Source organism: Plecotus auritus (assembly GCF_963455305.1).
Source record: "Plecotus auritus genome assembly, chromosome: 6".
NCBI lineage: Eukaryota > Metazoa > Chordata > Mammalia > Chiroptera > Vespertilionidae > Plecotus > Plecotus auritus.
Window position 1 is genome coordinate 165,685,381 of NC_137773.1, and position 23,357 is coordinate 165,708,737.

General features: G+C 46.6%; 1 protein-coding gene across 1 annotated transcript in view; it reads left to right on the top strand.

Annotated features, from left to right (window-relative positions):
* Positions 1–8,248: 8,248 nt before the first annotated feature.
* Positions 8,249–23,357, top strand: part of TRIM71 (tripartite motif containing 71) — a gene marked incomplete at both ends in the record, with an annotated part of 61,661 nt that continues 46,552 nt past the window's right edge. Inside the window, one exon of the mRNA XM_080675571.1 lies at positions 8,249–9,109. Coding sequence (XP_080531697.1) covers positions 8,249–9,109 — 861 coding nt within the window. The remainder of the gene's footprint in view (positions 9,110–23,357) is intronic.

Below are 23,357 nucleotides of genomic sequence, written 5' to 3' on the forward strand. Positions count from 1 at the left end.
CCAATTGTATACATTTTTTTTATAAGTTTTACATTTTTCTTTCTTTTTCTTTTTCAATTACAGTTTACATTCAATATTTTTTTTAAATATATTTTATTGATTTTTTTACAGAGAGGAAGGGAGAGGGTAGAGAGTTAGAAACATCGATCGACTGCCTCCTGCACACCCCCCACTGGGGATGTGCCCACAACCAAGGTACATGCCCCTGACTGGAATCGAACCTGGGACCCTTGAGTCCACAGGCCAACGCTCTATCCACTGAGCCAAACCGGTCAGGGCTCAATATTATTCTGTACCAAATTGTACACTTTAAATGTGTGTAGTTTATTTATTATGTGCCAATCATACCTCAATAAAGCTGTTTAAAAAAATAAAGAATAACTTTAGGGACTTAACCTGGCACAGAATATAGGGTAGGCTGGAGTGTGAGTGCCCTAATTATTTATTGCTGTGTAACAAAAGACCCCAAAATGAATGCTCTGGCTGGGTAGCTCAGTTGGTTAGAGCATCATGCCAATACACCAAGGTCTTGGGTTCGATAGCCCAGTTAGGGCACATACAAGAATAAACCAATGAATGCATAAATAAATGGAACAACAAATCGATTTTTCATCAATGTTTCTCTCTCTCCACCCTTCTTTCTCTCTCTCTCTCAAAATCAATTTTAAAAAAGACCCCAAAATATAGTGCCTTAAAAGGACAATCGTTTTGTTATATTTCACAATTTTGTGAATCAGAAATTTGGGCTGGCTCAACTGCGTGATGCCCCATGACACCAACCTGGATGGTCTGGAGGTCCCAACACGCCTTCATTCCCAGGCCCGGCGCCTTAGCGGGGATGGCGTGGGGGCCGAACCCAACGCACCCCTTTCCCTCTCCATGTAGACTCAGCGACTCTCCATGTGATCTCTCCATGTGAATGAACATGGTGGTTCAGTCTGTAAGAGATCAAGGTGGAAGCTGCTAGTTTTCTTTAAAGGCTTAGCCCAGAACTGGCATAGCATCTCTTCTGTCACATTCTATCTGTCAAAGTAAACCCAGCTAGCCCAGACTCTAGGGTGGGGGCAATAGACCCACTGCTCAGTGAAAGTCCTGGGACTCGGAAGAGGCTGAGTTAAAAGAGCCAAGGCCAGACAGAAAACATTGCCCTGACTGGTTTGGCTCAGTGGATAGAGCGTCGGCCTGTGGACTCAAGGGTCCCAGGTTCGATTCCAGTCAAGGGCATGTCCCTTGGTTGCGGGCGCATCCCCAGTGGGGGGTGTGCAGGAGGCAGCTGATTGATGTTTCTCTCTCATCGATGTTTCTGACTCTCTCTCCCCCTCCCTTCCTCTCTATAAAAACATCAATAAAATATATTTAAAAAAAAAAACAGCCAAAACCGGTTTGGCTCAGTGGATAGAGCGTCGGCCTGTGGACTGAAGGGTCCCTGGTTCAATTCCGGTTTCTAGCTCTCTCTCCCTCTCCCTTCCTCTCTGTAAAAAATCAATAAAATATATTAAAAAACAAAACAAAACAAAAAACAAAAACAAAAAACATAACAGGTCCTAAGCAGTTGAGTTTGGGAATATATGGGTGGTGGGCAGGGCTGTGTGGAACAGTAATGGAATAGACTTGGGACAGAGCAGAGAGGTGTTTGGCCGTCAGGTTAAATAGTTTGAGTTAACCTTTTTGAGGTAAGAGGAAGCCACTGAAGTCTAGAGCAGGTGGAATGAGTGAGGGTCAAATCAAGGTCAGGCTAAAAACAGGGACAACTTGAATGGCATAGAGTCTTTCAGCGACAACATCAGAGAGCATTTGGAATAAGAAGCTGTTCAGTCTTAACAGTATGCACTGATTTATATATCTCGATTTTCTGCTATTTTTATTTTAAGAACAACTTTTTATAGTTTTTGCCTCCTTATAAAAGACATTCTTGTTCCATTTAAGAAAATCGAAGCTCAGAGCTTAGCTCAAACACTGTGGGCCACAGGCTGCCACACTGGGGTCTTGAGGTGAGAGTGAGAGGTGAGATTACAACTCTCTATTACGGATGGGAAGGAAGATGTACATGAGTGTGTGAGATGTGAAGGTTCAGTGAAGGGTAGTGACTAGGCAATGATGTTAAATGGGTGGGCAGGCAGTTTGGGAAAACAGTCTGTTGATTATGCTGAATAAGGATTATTTCAAAAAGAAAGAAGAGCCCTAACCGGTTTGGTTCAGTGGATAGAGCGTCAGCCTGTGGACTCAAGGGTCCCAGGTTCGATTCCGGTCAAGGGCATGTACCTTGGTTGCGGGCACATACCCGGTGGGGAGTGTGCAGGAGGCAGCTGATTGATGTTTCTCTCTCATCGATGTTTCTGACTCTCTATCCCTCTCCCTTCCTCTCTGTAAAAAATCAATAAAATATATTAAAAAAAGAAAGAAAGAAAGAAATAACAACAGAAAGCTAAGCCCGGGTGGAGTAGCTCAGTTGGTTAGAGCATCATCCAGATATGCCAAGATTGTGGGATTTAATCTCTGGTCAGGGCACATATAAGAAGCAACCAATGAATGCTTAAATAAGTGCAACAATTATATGTTTTTCTCTCTCCCTCTCTCTAAAAATCAATCAATAAAAAATATATTAAAAATAAACCTAGAGCCCTAGCTGGTTTGGCTCAGTGGATAGAGCATCGGCCTGCGGACTGAAGGGTCCCAGGTTGGATTCCCGTCAAGGGCACATGCCCGAGTTGTGGGGCTCGATCCCCCATTGGGGGGCGTGCAGGAGGCAACCAATCAATGGTTCTCTCATCATTGATATTTCTCTCCCTCTCCCTTCCTCTTTGAAATCAATAAAAATATGTTTTAAAAAAACACACCTAGAGCCCTGACCGGTTTGGCTCAGTGGATAGAGCATCAGCCTGCGGACTGAAGGGTCCCAGGTTCGATTCCAGTCAAGGGCATGTACCTTGGTTGCGGGCACATCCCCAGTAGCGGGTGTGCAGGAGGCAGCTGATCGATGTTTCTCTCTCATCGATGTTTCTAGCTCTCTATCCCTCTCCCTTCCTCTCTGTAATAAATCAATAAAATATATATTTAAAAAACAAAAAACAAAACACACCTAGAAAGCTAATTAGATGTGTACTTGACATGTGATTGGTACCATACCAAGAGTGTACAGTTAGTAGCTCATTTAACCCTGATGGGCTAGGTACTTGTATCAGTCATATTATATGCATGGGAAATTTGAGGCACAGAGAAGTTAAGTAACTTACCCTAGGTCACACAGTTAAGAGTGATGAAACTGGGATGTAAGCCTAGCTGAGCTCTGAACGACTTTTAACTACTAAACCTGGATATTGACTTTTAGCTTTCGTATGTGCAATTCAAATTTCCCTACTGTTGTTTCTAGAGATTCAGGTGGCTAGCGCTTACACGTTATCATCTGACTTGCTGCTATTCTGACTTCTGGGATGTGGCAAGCACCTGACACACTTCTGTTAATGATTCCAAGGCCAGAGTTAGGGCAGAGTCAAGAGTTGGCCCCAGTGAACTCTATCCCCCCTCAACTGGCAGGATGATGCAAACAGTGATTCAACGGTTGTCTGTTAGGCTGCTACCCACCCATCCTCATGGTTCAAAATAGTAACTGTGATGTAATATTTGTTGAATGTTTTCAAAAACACTTGGTGAGTTATGCTTTAAAAATTTATATGAATACACTGGAGGATGATGGTGAAGGTGCAGTTTTGACATCATAACAAGCAGGTGCATCAGATATTTAATTAAAGATCAGTTGAAAAAAGCAGATGCAAAGTCACTCTGATGGAAATATGGTCTAATCCCCAACCCCAGGTCTGAGAGCAGCAGGGCTACTGTCATCTTTGGAAACAAAGTATGGTTACAGATGAATTGGAGAAAGAATGCACATTTACTGCCTACATAATAATTTCAGGGCTGGTTTCTTTTAAAAGGCGGTTATTATTAAAATGCAAAATGATTTATGTTCATGATTTGGGGAGGTATATGAACTCCCTTTCTCACATTAACTTGCAGAGAGAAAACTGGAAGGCTGCATGCTCCTCTCTTGCTAAGGAAGGGTGTTTATTAGCTAGGATGCAATGAAAATTTTAATACTAGTTTATAGCAGGGGACTCTCTCTGGCCTTTCATCTGGATATATGGCTTTTGTTCCTCTCATGGATAAGGCTAATTAGAGTCTAATCCTAATTTGTTTTTTATCACTATACAATATTAAAAAAATCATAACTGTATTTCTGTATAATTAGGATTAAATTACTGGCTTTAAAGAATTCCCTCTTTCCTAACTATGGTACATTAAGTCGATGGAAATTAGGAATGTGTTAATTTAACTACTTATACCACAGCCCTGTTTCCTGGCAATGTTTATCAATTTAAGAAAAGAAATATATTTGATAAAATCAAAACCTTTCTTCCCTCAACCCCCTACTCTTTTTTTTTTTCTTTTCTTTTTGGCTTATTCTGAGCAATTGTCCCCAGGAAATTAACCCACCAACTGCTGTCAGGTCTGATTCCTCTTTCTGGAGTTACTGCCTTCCTGCCCCTCCATGATGTCTCAGCTGACTTCTCATCTCATATCCCCTATCCACTTGCAAGAGATTTTAGAGTTAGGATCTGCAGGACTGTTCAACACCGTCCCACCCCCAGCTCCACCCATCATCTTTAAATTTTTTAAATAAACCTTTTAGATGCTGGTGGGTGGGGCCAACCAAGAGGGAGACAGCAGGTCTGAACCATCCTTTTTCTGACCCTCTGGGGCCATCTTCCTTCTGGCAATTCTCTTTCCCCATCTGTTTTCCTTTTTGGGGAGGGGGTGGGGGGGTGGGGGAGGAGATTAAAAAACAATCAAAGAAACCAACCCCCCAAATACATACAACACCTCTGAAGCAAGGCCAGTGTGGTAGAAAATTCTATAGCCGCGTGTAGAGTTATGTGTGACTGTGTGCATGTTTACACGCAGGTCTCAAACTATGAAACGATGAAACTCATAAAGGCAATAAATGGTAGCATGAGACGCTTACTTCTATTTCATTGGCAAACAAGGAGCTGTTTTGTTATTCCAGTTTTTTTAAAATATATTTTTATTGACTTTTTACAGAGAGGAAGGGAGAGGGATAGCCAGAAACATCGATCAGCTGCATCCTGCACGCCCCCTACTGGGGAGGTGCCCACAACCAAGGTACATGCCCTCGACTGGAATCGAACCTGTGACCCTTTAGTCTGCAGGCCGACGCTCTATCCACTGAGCCAAACCGGTCAGGGCTCCAGTTTTATTGAGATATAATTGTCATGTTTTGCTTTTATTTGAGAGTAATTGCTGCACTCCTACATATTTCAGTCAATGTTCACTGAGCTCCAATTGATTCCAGGTGTTGAGGACAGCGCTCCTGAGGGCAGCTGAGGACTTGGCCCTTCCCAGTGGGGCTGCCAGGCTCAGGACGGCACTTGGGGCCCACAGTGGCTTTGTCCCCTTAGGGATAGGGAGGTGTTTCTGCAGTATGGGATGTTCAGCACATTTATCCAGCTGGGTCGCTTTAAGGGCTCTTTCCAAGTTGATCTTTCCCTGTAAAACTCCCCAAATTCTGGTGAGCAAATTTAGAGAAGCTGGGGATATTTACATGGCTGTGTTTTTTTCATCTTTATAACCCATTCATGGTTATTCAGAGTGAACACTAAATTTTCTTTCATTTTATTGAAATATAATTTACATCCAGTGACCTGCACAGATCTTAAGAGTCAGATTGACAAGTTTTGACAGATGTAGACACCAATATATTTCTACATATATAATTACCCCAAGGTTCCTTCATCCCTGCCCTCCCAGTCAATACACCCCCCGCCACCACGGGTAATTTTCTTATCTCTAGGACTTAGTTTTGCCTGTTCTATAATTTCCTGTAAATGGAATCACATAGTATGAACTTTTGTGTTTGGCTTCTTTTTCTTGACGTGATGTTTTTGAGACTCATCCAGGTTATTGCCTGTACAAGTAGGACCGAACATGTCACTAACAGCTTGACAGCATTTGGAACGGGACAACTGTTCAGCCCATTGGCCATCAGACCTAGATACCCTCTAAATCCTGGTATGTGGTCCTATCTGCTCTCCCAAGTCAGTCTCTTTCCAGGGCCAAGCAAGTTCCTCTCCTAGAACCGCCCAGGCGGCCTGGGGCACCACCCAGATGGCCGAGGGGCCATCACCCGGGCAGCCTCCCCTCAACAGCTGCCCTCTGCCCCACACCCCTCATTAAAACTCAAAGGAAACTGGCCCCTCCGGAGATCAGAATTCAGGTTCGTTTAATTCCACCCATCCAACTGCACACAACGGCGTGATGTTTTAGTGCTGATCACAGATATGCAGTCCTTAAGAAAACGTTAAAAAATAATAATTCCAAAAAAAAAAAAAAAGGTGGGGGAAAAACCCCTAGATTTCACGGGCAGGGATATCAGCTTCTGTTGAACCACGATTCCGAATGAAATCTTTTCCTTTCTTTTCTTTTTTTTAAATAAACGGAAGAGTCCCTCTCCGCTCCTCGCTCAGAAGGTTTCAAAGGTCGTCACACTGAAGCCTGGGGGCGTTCGTCTCCCCAGCGGCCTGGAGAAGGGAGGAGGTTGGAGGGAGGAGGGAGGGAGCACACAAAAGCGAGCCATGCAGAGAGGGCTAATGTTTCCTGTTTGCCTGGAACCCCCTCCCTTGTGTCCCCTCCCCCAGCCCCCTCCCAGCACTCGGGCGGAAGTGAGTTTGCTCCTTTGGAGATTAAAAGGATTCCGAATTCCGATCAGTCCCAATAACCAGCGAACTAAGAGGAGGAGGAGGAGGAGGAAGAGACGGCAAAGCAGAGAAAGAGGGGGGCTCGCACGCGCGTGCACGCCCACAGCCCGAATTGGGGGAGTTGTGCAAAGCCCCAGGAGGTCAGGGCGCGCGGCGTGAGCAAAGCCCGGTAGGCGCAGCGCGGCCGGGGCCACCCTAGTCTTGCACGGCGACTCGTTTCTGAAAGATGACGCTGGCCGGCGGCGTTGGCCACGCGGCTCCCGAGCTCACCGCGCTGGGCCGTTGCCGGTTCCAGTGATTCCTGCGCGCCCCAGAGGAGGCTCCGTCCCCGCGGCTTGGGATCGGAGGGGGGACTGAGGCGAGGGCGAAATGGCCCGATGACAAAGGAAATGTGATCCCCCTTTGCTGCCAAGGTTTCAGAGAGGACGGACGTGAGGAGGAGGAGGGGCGCGGGGCGCGCGCGGAGCTCGGATAGCATTGCACGACGGCTCGCGCGGAGCGGGCAGCGGGTACATCTAATATCTTCCTGCCGATGAATAATTCAGGACGGCCCGCGGGGACCTGCGGCCCCGCGCTGCAGCGCGGCTAAACCGGAGGGAAAGGAGCGCGCGGGAGGCGCCCAGGCCGGGCGAGGCGGGGCACGAGGGCCCTGGGCCGCGTGGGGCGCGCGTGCGTGTTAAGCGCCGGCAGCCGCGGCCAGGCCAGGCAGGCGCGCGGGAGACTCGAGGCGCGTGGGACGCGCGTGCGTACTACTACACGCGTGCGGCCGCGGCCGGGCCCCTACGACCTGCAGCTGCTGCGGGGCCGACCGTCCTGCAGGGGAGCCCGCGCCCGGCCGTGCGCAAGCCCGAGCGCAGCACGCCGGGCCACCCAGGAGTCCCTGGCCGCCGCGTCATGCGGTGGGGCGGCCGGCATCGCGCGGGGGGACACGGGCTTGGCGTCGCGCCGCTCCCGCCTATACTAGTTTGGGGGAGCCATTCTCTCCCAAGAAGAGACTAACAAATTCATTTAAAGAAAAGCAACGCACCAAATACTCGTCGAACCAAATTTTGCTTCTCCCGCCCGGACTGGGATTGCACAGCGGACTCTACTTTGGAGGACTTCCCTCCGCGAGCGAGAAGCTAAGCTCCAGCTGCTCCAGAGAGTCCTCTGACCTCCCTGCCCCCGCTCTCTCCTCGCGAGTCGGGACTTGTTCCGGCGCTCCCGCTTTGTAAGGCACGCAGCCCCCACGTCCTCCGGGGAGAATCTGTGTAGCCTCTGGATAGTGGCATTTAATGCCCGCAGCGTCGGGAGTGGCAGCGCGCGGGCCGGACGCGGCGAGGCCAAGAGGGCCGCGCCGCTCTGGTGCGGGCTCCTGGATTGCAGACCTAATCGATGCATTTTTCTGAGTGAGTCGGCGGCTCCCCACCCACCTCGTCGGCGCTCTCCTCTCCTCCTCTTCCTCTCTGGTCTCCTCCCTCCTCCGGGCCTGGTTGCAAATGGCTTCGTTCCCTGAGACCGACTTCCAGATCTGCCTGCTGTGCAAGGAGATGTGCGGCTCGCCAGCGCCGCTCTCCTCCAACTCGTCTGCGTCGTCGTCGTCCTCGCAGACGTCCACGTCGTCGGGGGGCGGCGGCGGGGCCCCCGGGGCCGCGGCGCGCCGCTTGCACGTCCTGCCCTGCCTGCACGCCTTCTGCCGCCCGTGCCTCGAGGCGCACCGGCTGCCTACGGCCGGCGGCGGCGCGCCGGGAGAGTCGCTCAAACTGCTTTGCCCTGTCTGCGACCAGAAAGTAGTGCTGGCCGAGGCGACGGGCATGGACGCGCTACCCTCGTCCGCCTTCCTGCTCAGCAACCTGCTCGACGCCGTGGTGGCCACGGCCGACGAACCGCCGCCCAAGAACGGGCGTGCCGGCACCCCAGCGGGTGCGGGCGGCCACAGCAACCACCGGCACCACGCGCACCACGCGCACCCGCGCGCGTCCGCCTCGGCACCAGCGCTCCCGCAGGCGCCTCCGCCGCCGCCCGCGCCTTCCCGCTCCGCGCCGGGAGGACCTGCTGCCTCTCCGTCGGCGTTGTTGCTGCGCCGGCCGCCTCACGGCTGCAGCTCCTGTGACGAGGGCAACGCCGCCTCGTCGCGCTGCCTCGACTGCCAGGAGCACCTGTGCGACAACTGCGTCCGAGCGCACCAGCGCGTGCGCCTCACCAAGGACCACTACATCGAGCGCGGCCCGCCGGGTCCCGCTGCCGCCGCCGCAGCAGCGCAGCAGCTCGGGCTAGGGGCGCCCTTCACCGGCCCGCCCTTCTCCATCATCTCGGTCTTCCCCGAGCGCCTCGGCTTCTGCCAGCACCACGACGATGAGGTGAGTGCAAGGCGAATTCCGAGGGGGCTTCCCCGGGGGGGGCGCGTGTGTGTTTCCATCCGGGAGGCCTAGCGAAGGGCCGCGGGGACGGTCCCAAAGCGGTGAGTGGTTGGGTGGGGGGGGGGGGTGTCTTCTCCTTTCGAGATGTCTTGTTTTCCCTTTGGCTACATGGCGGTCCTCGCTACATAGTAGTAGGGCTATGTGTGTGTCCCCAAACGTGGATCCCCAAACGTGGAGTTACCCCTTTTCCTCACCTAATTTTTTCCGTGTGACAAAACGTGGCAACGGTTTACTCTAACGAGGCATGAGCAGGGAAGAGAGAGGTGTGTGTCAGTGTAGACCTGGTTTCCTAGTGCGAGGGTTTCCGCCGCCCGCGTTCCCGAGGACCCCCCTCCCCCTTTTTATGAATTTGATTTCCTTATTTGTTTGACAAGGCGTGCATGCTATTGTGTTAAGTAAGACCCGAGATGGAAGAGCATGTGCTGTGTGTCTGTGGAGATGTGGTTTCCTTGTGCGGGCACTACCAGAGGCCTCCCAACGTGCCGAGGGGCTCTCTTTTAGCTTCTTTCCTCCTTTTTCGTAAAATTCATAGATGGGTTGCTTTTAAGTAGGGCATGAGCCGGAAGAGATGGCTGTGTGGGTGAGGAGTGAGTGTGCCTACGTAGACCTGGGTTCCACGTGCGCGTTTCTGGGGAAGGACTCTTATTTTTTGTTGGGACACGGTAGCAGTCCTCTCCTGGTGTTGTCTCTGAGAGCATCTGGATCTTTGAGGACCAAGGGGGCCCCGGACTAAAGCGCTTCTCTTCTCCGCTGTTGTTTTCCCGCACTGGAAAAAACGTGTCCTGGTGCTGAACCTGCCCTCGTGCTCGTGCCCTTCGGTCGTGGGCCCAGGTTTGCGCCTGGAGAAGCAGAATTGGGGGACTGTGTACCCATTGCCCTCTCAGGTGGAAGTCCCTTGGGCCGCTCCAGGCTGCTCCAGCTTTGATCCCTACTGGAACCGGATTGAGGGGGGGGCTCGACTTCTCTTGGGGGGGGGGGGGGAACGGACCCAGCTGCACGCGGCTAGAACCTGAGGGTTCGCCAAGTCCGAGGGCTGCACTGCAGTCTTTGGGCTTGATTTCTCTGTTTTGGCTGTTAAAGCCTTAGCGTGACACCTTCCACTCCCCTGAACCCAGGGCTGAAAGCGTTGAGCAGCAGGCTCTGTAAAGATGGTCGGTAACTTACGCTGTGTGTACTTGCTCAAGTCTTTGCCTTGGACGTAGAGCAGGAGACAGCAAAGGCTTAAAAATCGTAGTGGGAGTTGCTGCCTGCGAGTTGGAGTGGGCGTGCTGGTACCGAGCTGGGTAGAGGCTTGCAAAGCGCAGCCTTTTCCTCTTCTAACCTGTTATTTGGGGAGGAAGGCGGAGCTCTATTGCCTGATGTCCTTAAGCCGGCTTCTCCTAGTGGGAAAAAGTTGAAATTTTAATCTACTTGTTGTAGGTCCCTCACTTTATAGGTTTATTCTAATAGGTTTGAAGCTGGGGAACAGTTATTCTTTTCCATTGTTTTTAAGCTTTGAATGGACTCACCTTTAAAGTTTTCTACACATTCATGGGTGAATGTTTCCAAGTATGTTCTTGCGTCACTTTTAGAAAAATGATTGAGCTAAATATCAATCCGAATCTCAGGAATGGAAAGGTGAAGATTAGGGTGAAATGGGGGTCGGGGGAAGTGTGCAGAGAAGAGGGCAACTTGAATCCACCATATTTTCCTCCTGGGATGCGTGTTGATTGAACCCTCCTTCCCAGCAGTTGATTTTAAATGTCAGGTTTTATTTATATCCCCAGTTAAAGATCCACATACGATTTATTTGGGCTAAAACAGTGGATGCTTAGTGTCACCAGACTTGTAAAAGGTTTATGCACTTTTTAAATTACAAAACCATTCAGCTGGGATGGGAGAGTGTAAAATTCAAAGTGACGCTCCTCTCACCTTGGGAGGTACCTGGATGCCCCGAAAAATCACTTTTTAACATGTGCCTACGCTAGGTTAAAATGGTTTGGCAAAAGTGTTAAGATACTGCATTGTTAAACTAAAGGTCCTTTAAAAACATGAAACTTTTCAGTTTTGAGCAAAATCTACCTCCCACTTTTCCATTTTTCATTACAAAAAAAAAATTGGACATTAATTTTTAGACCTTTTTTTCTGGATTTAGAATGCTAGAAAATTTGAGTTTAAAGATGGCAAACCAGTGCTGTGAAGAGAGGAGTAAAGTGACAGACACCATGTTCACATAAGGGGGTCCCGCCCATGGCCTAAATTCTTCCTTTCCTTCTAAGGAAGTGATGGGTAACTGTTTTAAAATACTGTTCCATTGAAAAGTCATGCTTTTGACTGGCAAAGAGCATGGGGGCACTTTTGGAGGATGGCTGTCCTCTCTTTGATTGTGACGGACTGAACACACAAACCCAGGTATTTGACTGTATGTACAATCTACCTTGATTTTTAAAATGTGCTGCTCTGCTGAGTTGCCTCTTGTGACAACAGGCTCCATTAAATAATTCAGGGTGCTCTTGCCTTAGGGTGACTGATGCCACCTGACCTTGGGAAGGAGGGTTGACGCCTGGCTTTTCTCCTTTAATTTTAGGCAGGGTACCTCCAACAGTTTGTCCCCTCAGGGGTGTGGGAGGCTTTTCTCAAGCACCCCCCTCCCCCAGCGCAGTGGCTCCTCTGGATTGGCAAAGTGTTGTTTTGAGCGCTTGATTCAAAACAACTTTAAAACCTAACAGGGGAGGGAGTTGGGGTTTCCAACAAAATGGTAAGAATTGCTTGCTTTCACGTATTTGGCTCATAAAAAATAATAGTTTGGGTTTTCCCCTAGTTGTATGTCTGGATGGTCAGTCCAAAAGGTGGAAGGCCTGCAGGCCCTGGGGCCCTGCGGACATCCAGGCCTGGAACTGGGCCGCGTTCCCAAAGAGGCCCCCAAGGTAGCCTGGCTGTGGGCTGAGGGCCTGCACCTCCGCCAGCCTGGCGCCCCCAGCCCACCTCAGCTCTGGTGATGCTGCTGGACCTGTGGCCGCACCTCACCCCGCGGACACCCTAGGAAAAGTGTCTGCAAGGGTCCACACGTGTTTGGGGTGGGGGAGAAGAGTGGCGCAGGGAGTTAAGTGGGACTTGAGTGCCTGGATCACCCTGCTCCAGCCATTCCCTAGTTGCCTTTTAATGCTGTGTTATTGGCCCTTAGGATCCTAGTGAGCCCTTTGCTGCCTTGGAGGCGACACTGGAGCAAAAATCTAGGGGGACCAGGGTGTGTGTGTTGTGTGTTAAAGGGCTGCGTGTCAGGACTCTGTAAATGGTGGGAAGCTGAATCCGGTTTCCAGGAAGGCCCTGTCACTAATAGGGGGTGTGTGTGTGTGTGTGGGGGGGGGGTGTGGGTGTTGGTGGGGGACGACGATGAGGTGACACGCTTGCATCTTAGCCAAGACAAACATTGTAGCCCATCTTATTGAAGATGGCAATGTTGCTTCCAGTTAGGCAGGCCAAGTGTGGGATTTTCCTGAGTCCCCTGGATAGAAAACGGGGTGCAGATGTTTATACAGTTAATATCCAGTCCCCTCCTTGGGCTTAAAAAAACACCACAACTTTGGAAATATAAATTTTAGAATTCCAATCAGAGAAGATCCTGGATATTGAACCATCTTAGACTTGGGGACTACCTTTCCCTGGGAAACCACTTCAAAAATCAGCCTCAAACCACTTTGAGGAAGGCAGGTTTGCTGCCTAAAGTAATTGGATGTGGAATAAATTCTTGTTTTGTGTCTTATTTGGAATAAGTCACTGTGAGTGGGGAATATACCAGTGTTGGCACCAATATGCGTATTTTTAATTGTGTATTCACAGTGTCTAAGCTTTTTCAGGCACGCATACCCAGTGTATGCAGGTTTGTCTTTAAATTATATGTGTCTGCTGTGTAAATTATAAAACCTATACCAAAAGACTTTCTGTGAGAACAGGAGAAAAAGTCAATAGAAGTGCGAATTCTAGTATTTCTGCACCACATTTTTGACCTGCTGTACGTATAGGAATTAGGTGGACATGTCTGCTTAATGCATACATCTCACCTATTTGCCAGGAAACCAAACTTTTCGTAACTTGGAAATAAATTGGAGGTTGCTGCTCTAAATTGCTTTCAGCAGGTTTGTAGGTGGAAGTCTGTTGAATGAAGAAAATGCTCGATGAAAATATATGGAAAGAAATGTTATTGATTTCTTAATTTCTTATCCTTGAAGGCATTCTGTTTGTGGGCTTTTAAAAAGTCACGTTTGAGCTGGGGAATGTAGCCCCCGTAGTTCATTAAAGTGCTTAGGGAATGATCTTATCAACATGGATCCTGGCGAAGTGGGCCTTGCTGAATTTGGCAAAGCTTGGCTTGTGAGGTTGCCTTGTAGGCAGGCATAACCCCAGCCATGAAGGGTGCCGGTAATACCTGAGATTGCCTGTGGCATCAGCACTGCCTTGGGGAACCTTTTGTGACTTTTCCCCCTTACAAAGAGTCAACTACATTGGTTTTCAGGTTGCATAGACTTCCTTTGGGTCTACAGGATTTTTATTTCCAATGCTAGGAATATATAGACTTCAGTTCTTCATTTGATATTACTACTATATGCTCTTTAGGATTCAGATGTGTTCAAGTTAAATAGTTGTACGTGGAACAAAGAAGTCTTGAAAGTGTTTGCAGAGTGAGTAAAATTTCCTTTTTGCACCAGAGTTCTTCCTCCCATTTTAGCTATTTATAAATTTCAGAACACTGAAACCAGCATTAAAATGTATAGTTTCTTAAAGCACTACTTAAAACGGAAGCAACTTTCTCTTCATATGTAAAATTTTTGAGCGGAGCTGTTTCATTTTTTGTTTGAATTTTTAAAACTTTGCCTATATAGGGAGTTAGCTTTTGGGTGAAAGCTATGAATGAGGTGAAGCTGTTAAAATTTATCCTCTCCAAATTTTATTTCCTCTGGTGCTAACTTAAAAGTCACATGGTTTGCTTAAAATCTTACTATTTCTCCACCCAGTTGCACAGGGCCAGATTTATTTTAGATGTATTATTCTTAGTGAATAAAGGACCACTTTGGTGTCATTCTTCGTGACACTTAAGCAAAAGGTTGAGATGAATTCTACCATGCAGGCGGTTTTCAAAGTGTGGTGTTCCCTCTCCCCTCGCCCATAGCCCATAACACTGACAAAGCGTTAAAGGCTTGGCTCACGAAAGACTGTTTTTGCCATCTCTGTTATTTTGGAAGAGAGCAAGAGGGAAGATTGATAAAGAACTACAGTTGCCTAAAGGGAGCAAGCAAGAAACCACCCATTGCAGTCCGCTCGGTTCCCCCTTCTTTTGACCTTTCAAGCATTGTGACTTGCAAGAGGAAGCTTGATCCATCTTTCCTCTTTAAGTTGATGCGACCTCGTGCTTGTTCACTACTAAATTATTCTTCTCCCTTTGAGGTTTTGTCTCTACTTACAAACGGAGTTGACTGAAAGCAGATTGACTGTTTTGACTGACAAGACTCTGACTTGTTAACAGAAAAATTGGGAGGGGCGGGGGCCGAGCAATTTACATTTCAAACTATTTGATGTAAACCTTATTCCAGTGTAATTCCTTCCTGCCTCAGATGCCATCTCCAGCTGCCCTCCTGTTTAGTTTGCTTGCAGTGGGCGTTGAAGGTAGCCTGAAATGAAATGGGGGAAGACTCCAGCTCCTCCTGGGTCTCATCTCCCACTCAAATCCTTTTTTGGGAAATCCATACATATTATTATTATTAATTTTTTAATATATCTTATTGATTTTTTACAGAGAGGAAGGGAGAGGGATATAGAGTTAGAAACATTGATGAGAGAGAAACATCGATCAGCTGCCTCCTGCACACCTCCTACTGGGGATGTGCCCGCAACCAAGGTACATGCCCTTGACCGGAATCGAACCTGGGACCTTTCAGTCCACAGGCCGATGCTCTATCTACTGAGCAAAACTGGTTAGGGCCATACATATTATTTTGTTGTTGTTAATCCTCACCCAAAGATATTTTCCCATCGAGTTTTAGAGAGAATTGGAGGGAGGGAGAGGGAGAGAGAGAAACATCGAGATGAGAGAGACACATCGATTGGTTGCCTTCTGCCGCTCCCTTACCAGGGCTGGTGATGGAGCCTGCAACCGAGGTACGTGCCCTTGACCAGACTCGAATCCGGGACCCTCCAGTCCGAAGGCCAAGGCTCTATCCACTGAGCCAAACCAGTTAGGGCGTGAAATCTATATTTAATCTGAAGTTATCAGGCCGGTATTTTGTTTTGTCCTCCTTAATGTAGAATATTTTAAAAACTAATCCCAGACCTTTACCTGAGCATCAGTTCCCACCTAGTGCGTTTTTAGTTATTCTGTATAATGCTCTCAGTTAAATAATCACTTGGTACAACACCCTAGGAGAGTGGTAATTTTTAGTGATAAAGTTACTGCTTTCAGCAAATTGAAAGTTGTCAGTTTTGGGAAGGGGAGGCTTGATAAAGAATATGAGGATAATTTTCAATTGTGAATATTTACCTGGACAGGCTTCTGCAGAATAGCACATGCTGTCAACATAAATGGAATTGGAATGAAGCAGAGCAGTATACACAAAAGAGAATTAAGTCACTTAAGGTTCGTTAAGACTGAGGGCATCCCCTCATAGCTTGGCCACCCTGTGAATTTTGAGGCCCCTGAGTGGGCTTTGTAGGCTGAGCTGGTGAGGAACCCCTGGGAATGAGAGAGGAACCCCTGTGCCTTCCTAACATGTGTCAACAGCTGTATCCTTTAGTTGTTACTTCTGGAAAGCCTGGCCAGCCGTTTCCTTCTAGCCTTAACCATTTGCAGTTGCAAATGTTCTTCTTGAAATGTCAGTGGGCTTTGGGGGAATGTCTTTCATATTCTGACTTAATTGGGATAATTATAAATACTCCATTATATAAAAAAAGAAATCCGCACTTAGATTTTGTTGCTAACCATGGATCAGATGTGACTACTTCAGCACAGGTGTTTTAAAAATGAGAATTGTAAGTGGCGCCAGCAGGCACCATTATGATGTGTTCAGACCGTGTCTGTAAATTTTGGTCTGTGCCCTCTGTCTCTTTGAGATCAATATCAGAGGGAGCTATTTCTTTCTCGCTGGGGTCATCTATCTATAGGCTTGTACCGAAGACACACACAAATGTGTGGGTACGTGTTAGCAGAAAAGGGTAAAGTTTTAGTAGTGGCTGGAAAAAGGTTTTTGTGACCTTTCTTATTACAGGTGTCTATTTAGCTTTCCTTGAGCAACTCAGACAATGTGATTCTAGGTTGCATTCTTGCTCCGCCTCCGTTTTCCCGTTTGTAAAATGGCAGTGCCCCTTTTCAGTGTTCTAGAGATTAGCGGTAACGCGTCTCAGCAGTGTCCCACGATAGAAGGCAATTGTAAACATTCATAATAGTTTTATTACTCAGGTACATATTAGGGTATGGAAGCAGACCCTTCCCTCCCTCTCCCCTTCTCTTTCCCTCAAAAGAGGGAGTGTTGTAGAAGAAAACTAATTTTCAATGGTAGAAATTATGGCTGTGCTTTTATCAGTTTACCATGATCTAAATCAGTCTGGGAATCTTTTTTCTGCCAAGGGCCATTTGGATATCTATACCATGAGGGTCATTCAAAATTATCAACTTACTGGTAAAAATGAGCCAGCTGTATTTGGTGAAACATTTAATTAACTCACCCCTAATGCCTTGGCAGGGCCAGACCAAATAACTTTGTGGCCTTATACAGCTGGGCGTACCCCACCTCTGATCGAAATGAAAAGACAGGTAGTTCTTTCAGGTGATACAAGGTGTACTGGAGAAAAATGCATAAACCCTGTTTCACTTTGGAAAAACTGGGTGTAACTTTTGGTTTAGACCATTTTAGGGTTATAAGGCTCCACAAACTGAGGAGAGAAGTTGGGTGCAAGTGTATTTAGAGGCTATACCAATGCCTTGAGCTTTTTTTTTTTTTTCTTTTTCAGATGGAAGGCCAGTTTACATTTGACCTATGATGTATTTAAGAACCATTAATCTCTGAAGCCATGATATATATATTTTTTTCCCTCCCGAAACTAACATATCAAGGAAACAGGTCAACTTGCTTAAGGGAACAGTCTAATTTCAGGGACTGAAATATTGTATAAGCTTTAATTTCACGGTATTATCAGGTGTGTGTGTGTGTGTGTGTGTGTGTGTGTGTGTTTGGGGGAGGCATCTGAAGAGGAAACACATTATTACACATTATTACAGGAAAGGCTTAAATCACCACAGAAAAAAAAAAACACCGCTACTCCAGAAGCCAGGGATGGAGATCAGACTCTTTTCTCGTTGATCTTTACTCAGATATTTGTCAAGGTTATGTTATTGAAACTAGTCCTTAAACATCGGCTATTTAATATTAAATTTATTGCTTGACGATTTTAGCTGCTTGTGTTTCATTTTCTTAATTTTTGACCTTTTCCAAGTTTGTTACGTAGAAAGTTAAATATCATCCATAATGGGCCCTGACCTTGGGGAAAAACGAGTGTAACATCACTACTATGTGTCTCATTCCAAAACTAAATGTGTGGAATGATTCTCAGAACAATAATTTTGCAAAGCCCTAACCGGTTTGGCTCAGTGGATAGAACATCGGCCTGCGGACTGAAAGGTCCCAGGTTCGATTCCGGTCGAGGGAATGCACCTTGGTTGCGGGCACATACCCAGTAGGAGGTGTGCAGGAGGCAGCTGATTGATGTTTCTCTCTCATCGATGTTTCTAACTCTCTATCCCTCTCCCTTCCTCTCTGTAAAAAAATCAATAAAATATATTTAAAAAAATAATTTTGCAAGGAAGAGGTCTGGAGTCTTAAATGACCCTCTTGAAATTTAAACTAAGTCTCAAAAGAGATCTCTGCAATATCAGAGTGAGGAGAAGGATGCTTCTTTCTACCAAGCCATTTATAATAGGCATGTTCTATTCTGGAGGCCACCTCCTGCCTCCCCGACCCCAATTCCCCGGCACCCTGGCCTCAACACTTCAAAGCAAGCACTTTGGCGTTAGTGGGTATGGGCTCTTAGATCTGGTCTCTGCTGATGTTAGTGGATTTAAGGACTAGTTCCAGAAATATTTTGCCGGATTTTCAGTGGTGATTGATGCAAATTGGGTTTGACCTTCAGAAGATGCTCGTGTTGCTGCCATTTTATTCCTTTTGCCAGGAACAAAGGAGACTTCTTAGTTTTCAAGCCAAAAATGGAATGCCCTTGGAAATAACTAGGTTTTGAAAGTCGGACCCTTCACATTATATAGATGGGAAGGGGAAATTTGGGAATGAGAAGGGGAAACAGAAAGTTGAAAAATGCTTGTAGCTTCTCAGTGTAAAGATAAGAGCATGAGCTTTAGACTAAAAAGACCTGGATTTAAGGCCCAGCGTTGTCCTGAAGTGGCTTTATGACCTTGGACAAGTCATTTAACCTCTTGATCCTCTGACCTTTTAGATGGGAGCCCTAGGAATGGTTTTATAGTAGAGACCTATATGTGGGGAGAGCTGTAATTTACATGAAGATGCTTTGAAGCAGGTAGAATTCGAATTTTAATCATACAATAGATGCACATAATTGTGTAAATATCCTGGGGAAAGTTTTGGCTTCAACTTTTCCATGGTAAAATTTCTTTTTCATGAGATTAAATATGCTGCTTATCTTGGTTAAATATTTCCTGGTGGATGGCCAAGCCATATTTGATGTCACAAAATAATTTGGGCAGTTCCTCATTGCTGATAAGACTCCCGACGTGTTAAGATTTGTCATCAGATAGTTGAGTGTTAGCCGCCAGGAATTGTGCTCCCTGCTACCGATGTATGAAGGCAGTCTGCAACCTGTCCCCTACCTGGGCTTCTCTGGCCTGTCTGAGAAGACAAGTGAAAGGGAGAAGGTGAATGGAGAGGGGGATTCACACCTTCTCTGTGAGGCTGCTTTATGTGTCTTTTTAAAGTGATCATATGAAAGCAGTGTTAAAAAATTCTGAGGGGAAGGTGAGTTTGGGCTGAAAGAAGAGGGGTTTCTTGGAGAATTGTGGAATTTAGGGCAAAGGTGTGTTGCTAAGGCAGAGTAGTTTCTAGGAGCCCCGAGTGGATGGGTCCATCTGTGACCTTATTTTTCCTAATCCTTTCAACATCCCTCAGGAGGGTGTTAGGGTCACCTCCTCTTACCCCCCTCCTGCGGGGGGGGGTGGGATGGGTTACTGATATGTAGAGGAAATAATTGGTGTGCCCGGCAGGAGCCAAGAACACTCGAGTATCTGGGAAGTAGCAACTGTGGGAAGCAGCTGCCATCCTGGGGTTGGGGAATCAAAAGGGAAGAGGGTTGGGGTTATTAATACTTTAAGAGAGTTCCTGTGGGTCTGGCCCTTCGGGGTGGGGGCGGGGAGGCAGGATGAGAAAGCTGGTTCCTCCACTGAGATGACCCAATGCTGCTGGGCTAAAGAAGTCTTGCCGGTGTGACCCAGGAAGCAGTGGAGAAAAACCAAAATCTTTTCTCCCTTAGCATCCCCTATTGGCTGAGTAACTGTGAGCCCGCTGACCATGCAGAGGTGTGCTTTGCACAGTTTCCGTTCCCCTTCCCCCAGTCACAAAGGAAGGGGGCAGAAGGAGGATGGTTTGCTGGGAAGATGGTATCCCATTTGGGCCACTGCTTCCCCCTGCCAGTACGACCTGGCTTGATTCCATTGAAACTTTTCATGAAAATATGGGGGAATGTGTCCCCAGTTAAGTTAGCAGTGCTGTTTCTCTCAATGGCCAGGCTCTACAAACCCAGCCCTCCCCAGACCTCTGCCAGCCCCTCTCCTTGCACCCAGCCCTCCCCAGTGGAGCTGTGTGCTTACCAAGAGAGATGGCTGTTTCTGCGTGTTGTACTTGCTCACTCAATTACACAGTTTAAGGAAAGATGAAATGAATGCAGGAAATGGTAATGTCAATGAAAACAGGCCTGAATTTCTATGGAAACCGATTTAGGGTAAAGTAAGAGGTACGGAATACAGTAGCAGGCAAAATAGCCCCAAATCCCTTTGCTCATAACCGGTGTGGGGTTAATGTCCCTGTCTTCCCTAATGGCTGGATTTGTTTCTGGCCCCAGAGTGGGGGCTGCTGCTGATCCACGGAGGGGACATCTATGCACGGCTGCCCGTGGACGACCGTGGGTATCTCCCGGAGCCAGCACTTTATGGCTATAATCTTGGGAGTGAGCTGGGGAGGCTGGGAACCCGCTGTAGGAAGCAGCTCCCCCTCCCTCTCCTCAGCCTTTAGGTGGCCAGCGGCCCTTCCCCCATCCCACCGAGCTTTGTCCTGCCCTTCAGAGGGAAGGCCTCGCTCGCTCCTACTGGTTGGGCGTTTTTTTTTTCTAATTTGTTTTTGTTGAGGTATAGTTTTCATATTGTAAAATTCACCTTTGTTAAGGGTACAGTCATGCACATTTTAACAAGAGTTTACAAGGCATAATTATGACAGTCAAGACAGTCAAAATGTGGAGGAACGGTTCCATCCCCCCCCCCCGGAACGCCCACCCCATCCCACCCCAGCCTCAGACACCCACCTCTTACTACAATTTTGTCCTTTCTAGACATCTTTCTCGTTTTTTTTTTTTTTTCCCAGTTGCCATAATGCATTCAAGAAGTCATCCCTGTTGGAGTATCAGTAGTTCCCCCTTTTTATTGCTGAGTAGTTTTCCATTGTGTGCATGTGCCAAAGTTAACACATTCCCCCATGGAGGGGCTCTGGGGTTTCCTGTGTTTTGTTTGTTTGTTTTTAGCGATTGTGAATGTCACTGACTCATGCTGGAGTCCTTGTTTTGACCCAACACACACTGTGTCACGTGGAGCCTCAGTTTTCTCAAGAGCCTCCTTGGTAGGTAACATTTTCTCATTAGTCAGCCTAGGGCTGACTTTTTTGTTGGAAAATCAAGTTGAAGTATTTCCCGATGAAAATTTTGCCGTGTGCCCCATGTGTAAATGTAAGTGAAGAAATTTAAAAGGAAGGAACTGACTTGGGGCCTGTGCTGCAGGGGGTCGGGGAAGCACCTGCTAGTCCCACTCTTTTTTTTTTAAAAATATATATTTTATTGATTTTTTTACAGAGAGGAAAGGAGAGGGATAGAGAGTTAGAAACATCGATGAGAGAGAAACATCAATTCAGCTGCCTCTTGCACACCTCCCTACTGGGGTTGTGCCCGCAACCAAGGTACATGCCCTTGACCAGAATCGAACCTGGGACCCTTCAGTCCGCAGGCCGACGCTCTATCCACTGAGCCAAACCGGTCAGGGCCCACTCTTTATTTTAATAATCGTCCGGAGAGAGAGTCCCTTTGGTTTGTTCTCTCCTTTGGTTTCTGTTGTTAGTTTTATCATAGCTTTCAGGGATTTAGAGGGATATTCGAAGAGGAAATTTTATTTCACCGATTTAATTAGATTTTTAAAGTATCACGTGGGCTCTGGTTAGCTGTGGACCCAACCCAGTTATCTGGAGTTTTGAGGGAGTCTTGGCAAAGATGAGTGTGGAGAGAGGAAGGTTTGAGTTTCTCTACTTTTAATCTGAAGGTTAGTTCAGGAAGAAAAGGGTTTTGTGTTAGCGTTTATATATGGTGATAAATGGCAAAGCGTTTATGAAGGGTAGCAAAAATCCTCTCCGAGGCAAGAGATAATATAATAATGGTTACTCTGGACAACCTTTGGGACTTGCCACAACAGCTACCAGTTTTTTTTTAAACCTTTTTCATCCTTAAGTGTATTGTGCAATAAATAGATGTGCCTCAGTGTCTGAAAACCGACATTATTACCTATTTTTCATCTGTAGCATCTTTCTATACTGTTGGTTATTGGTAACTAAATGTGTGTTGATTGTTCATTATACACAAATGTTAATAACCCGCAAATGCACGCAAAGAGAGGCACTGCCTATATTTGGGCATCTCAGACTGAACGTTATGCCTCTCATGCAGAATAACTTTGAGAACAAACGTTTCCCTCTTTTAAAAGGAGGGCTGCTGTTCACATTTGGTTTTCAGCATATTAGAGCGTGTTTTCCTCTGTTGATTGTTTAGCATCTGCTGTACAGAATTTGTCTGAATTTTATGACAGTCTGCCTAGTTCATCAGTGCTTATTTTTTCCAGCCCCATAAAATTTTTTTTCAAGTTCCCTTTGTTTGCTTTCTAGGATGCAAAACCAATTTTCTTCTCCACCAAAAAAAAAAAAAAAAAAAAGGAAAAGGTGGGGGGGGGGAACAGGTAAATAAATCGGGATAAAATTAGAAAGCCATGTGTAAGATCAAATTATGCAGATGAGGAGGAGGTGGGCTAAACACTGTCTTAGAGGTAGGTCCCTGTCCTGCCTGCCAGGACCTGCAGTTCTTTGACGTTGCAGGCAGCACTTATAAATGCTGTCACCGTGTGAGGGTTCTCACCCCCTCTTGATGCTAAAGGTAGACAGGTTTGCCCACAGTGAACAAAAAAGGAACCGAAAGAATGAGTGCTTAATAAAAACTATAGAAGATTTGCAAACACTTGACAGGGGTTAAAGGGGGACGACGACGAGGTAACAGTTTTTGTATTAAATTTGTGTTCTTTTAACAACATTTAAGGTTTTTTTAAACTGACATTTGGTTTGATTTCACAGCCCTTGTCATTTTGGGTTGAATTTTTTCTAAATAGGTATGTGCTTGTGACTATACTTATTTGGCCTTTCATTTCTTCCTCCACCACCCTCAGCTTGTAGTTGCTGGGAGAATGGAAAAAATGAGATCTTTCTCAGGGCTACCTTGTATTCCCAGCAAGTAACCTGGACCAGTTAGCTCTCACCCTGCTATAATGATACAATTCATAAATATATCTTTGGATTACCTGTAGAAAAATTTGTGTATCCCCAGCCCTACTTCTTTCCAAATTATATGATCCTAAAAAACCCAAAACAAACAAAACTAATTACATGATCTGGGTTTGTGCATTTTCTATTAAACCTTAACAATTGCGCGCACACATACACACACACACACACAGAGAGAGAGAAATAGGGCCATTTAAAAAATTCTTTCAATAATCTCTTCTTTAAAAATTAGGTTTATTGAGATGACACTGACCTATAAGAAATAGAGTCTTAAAAACGTGGACGTTTCCCTGTACTGACTTGTTTGCTGGTCATTACTGCTCCGAACTTGGTGTTCATGCTGT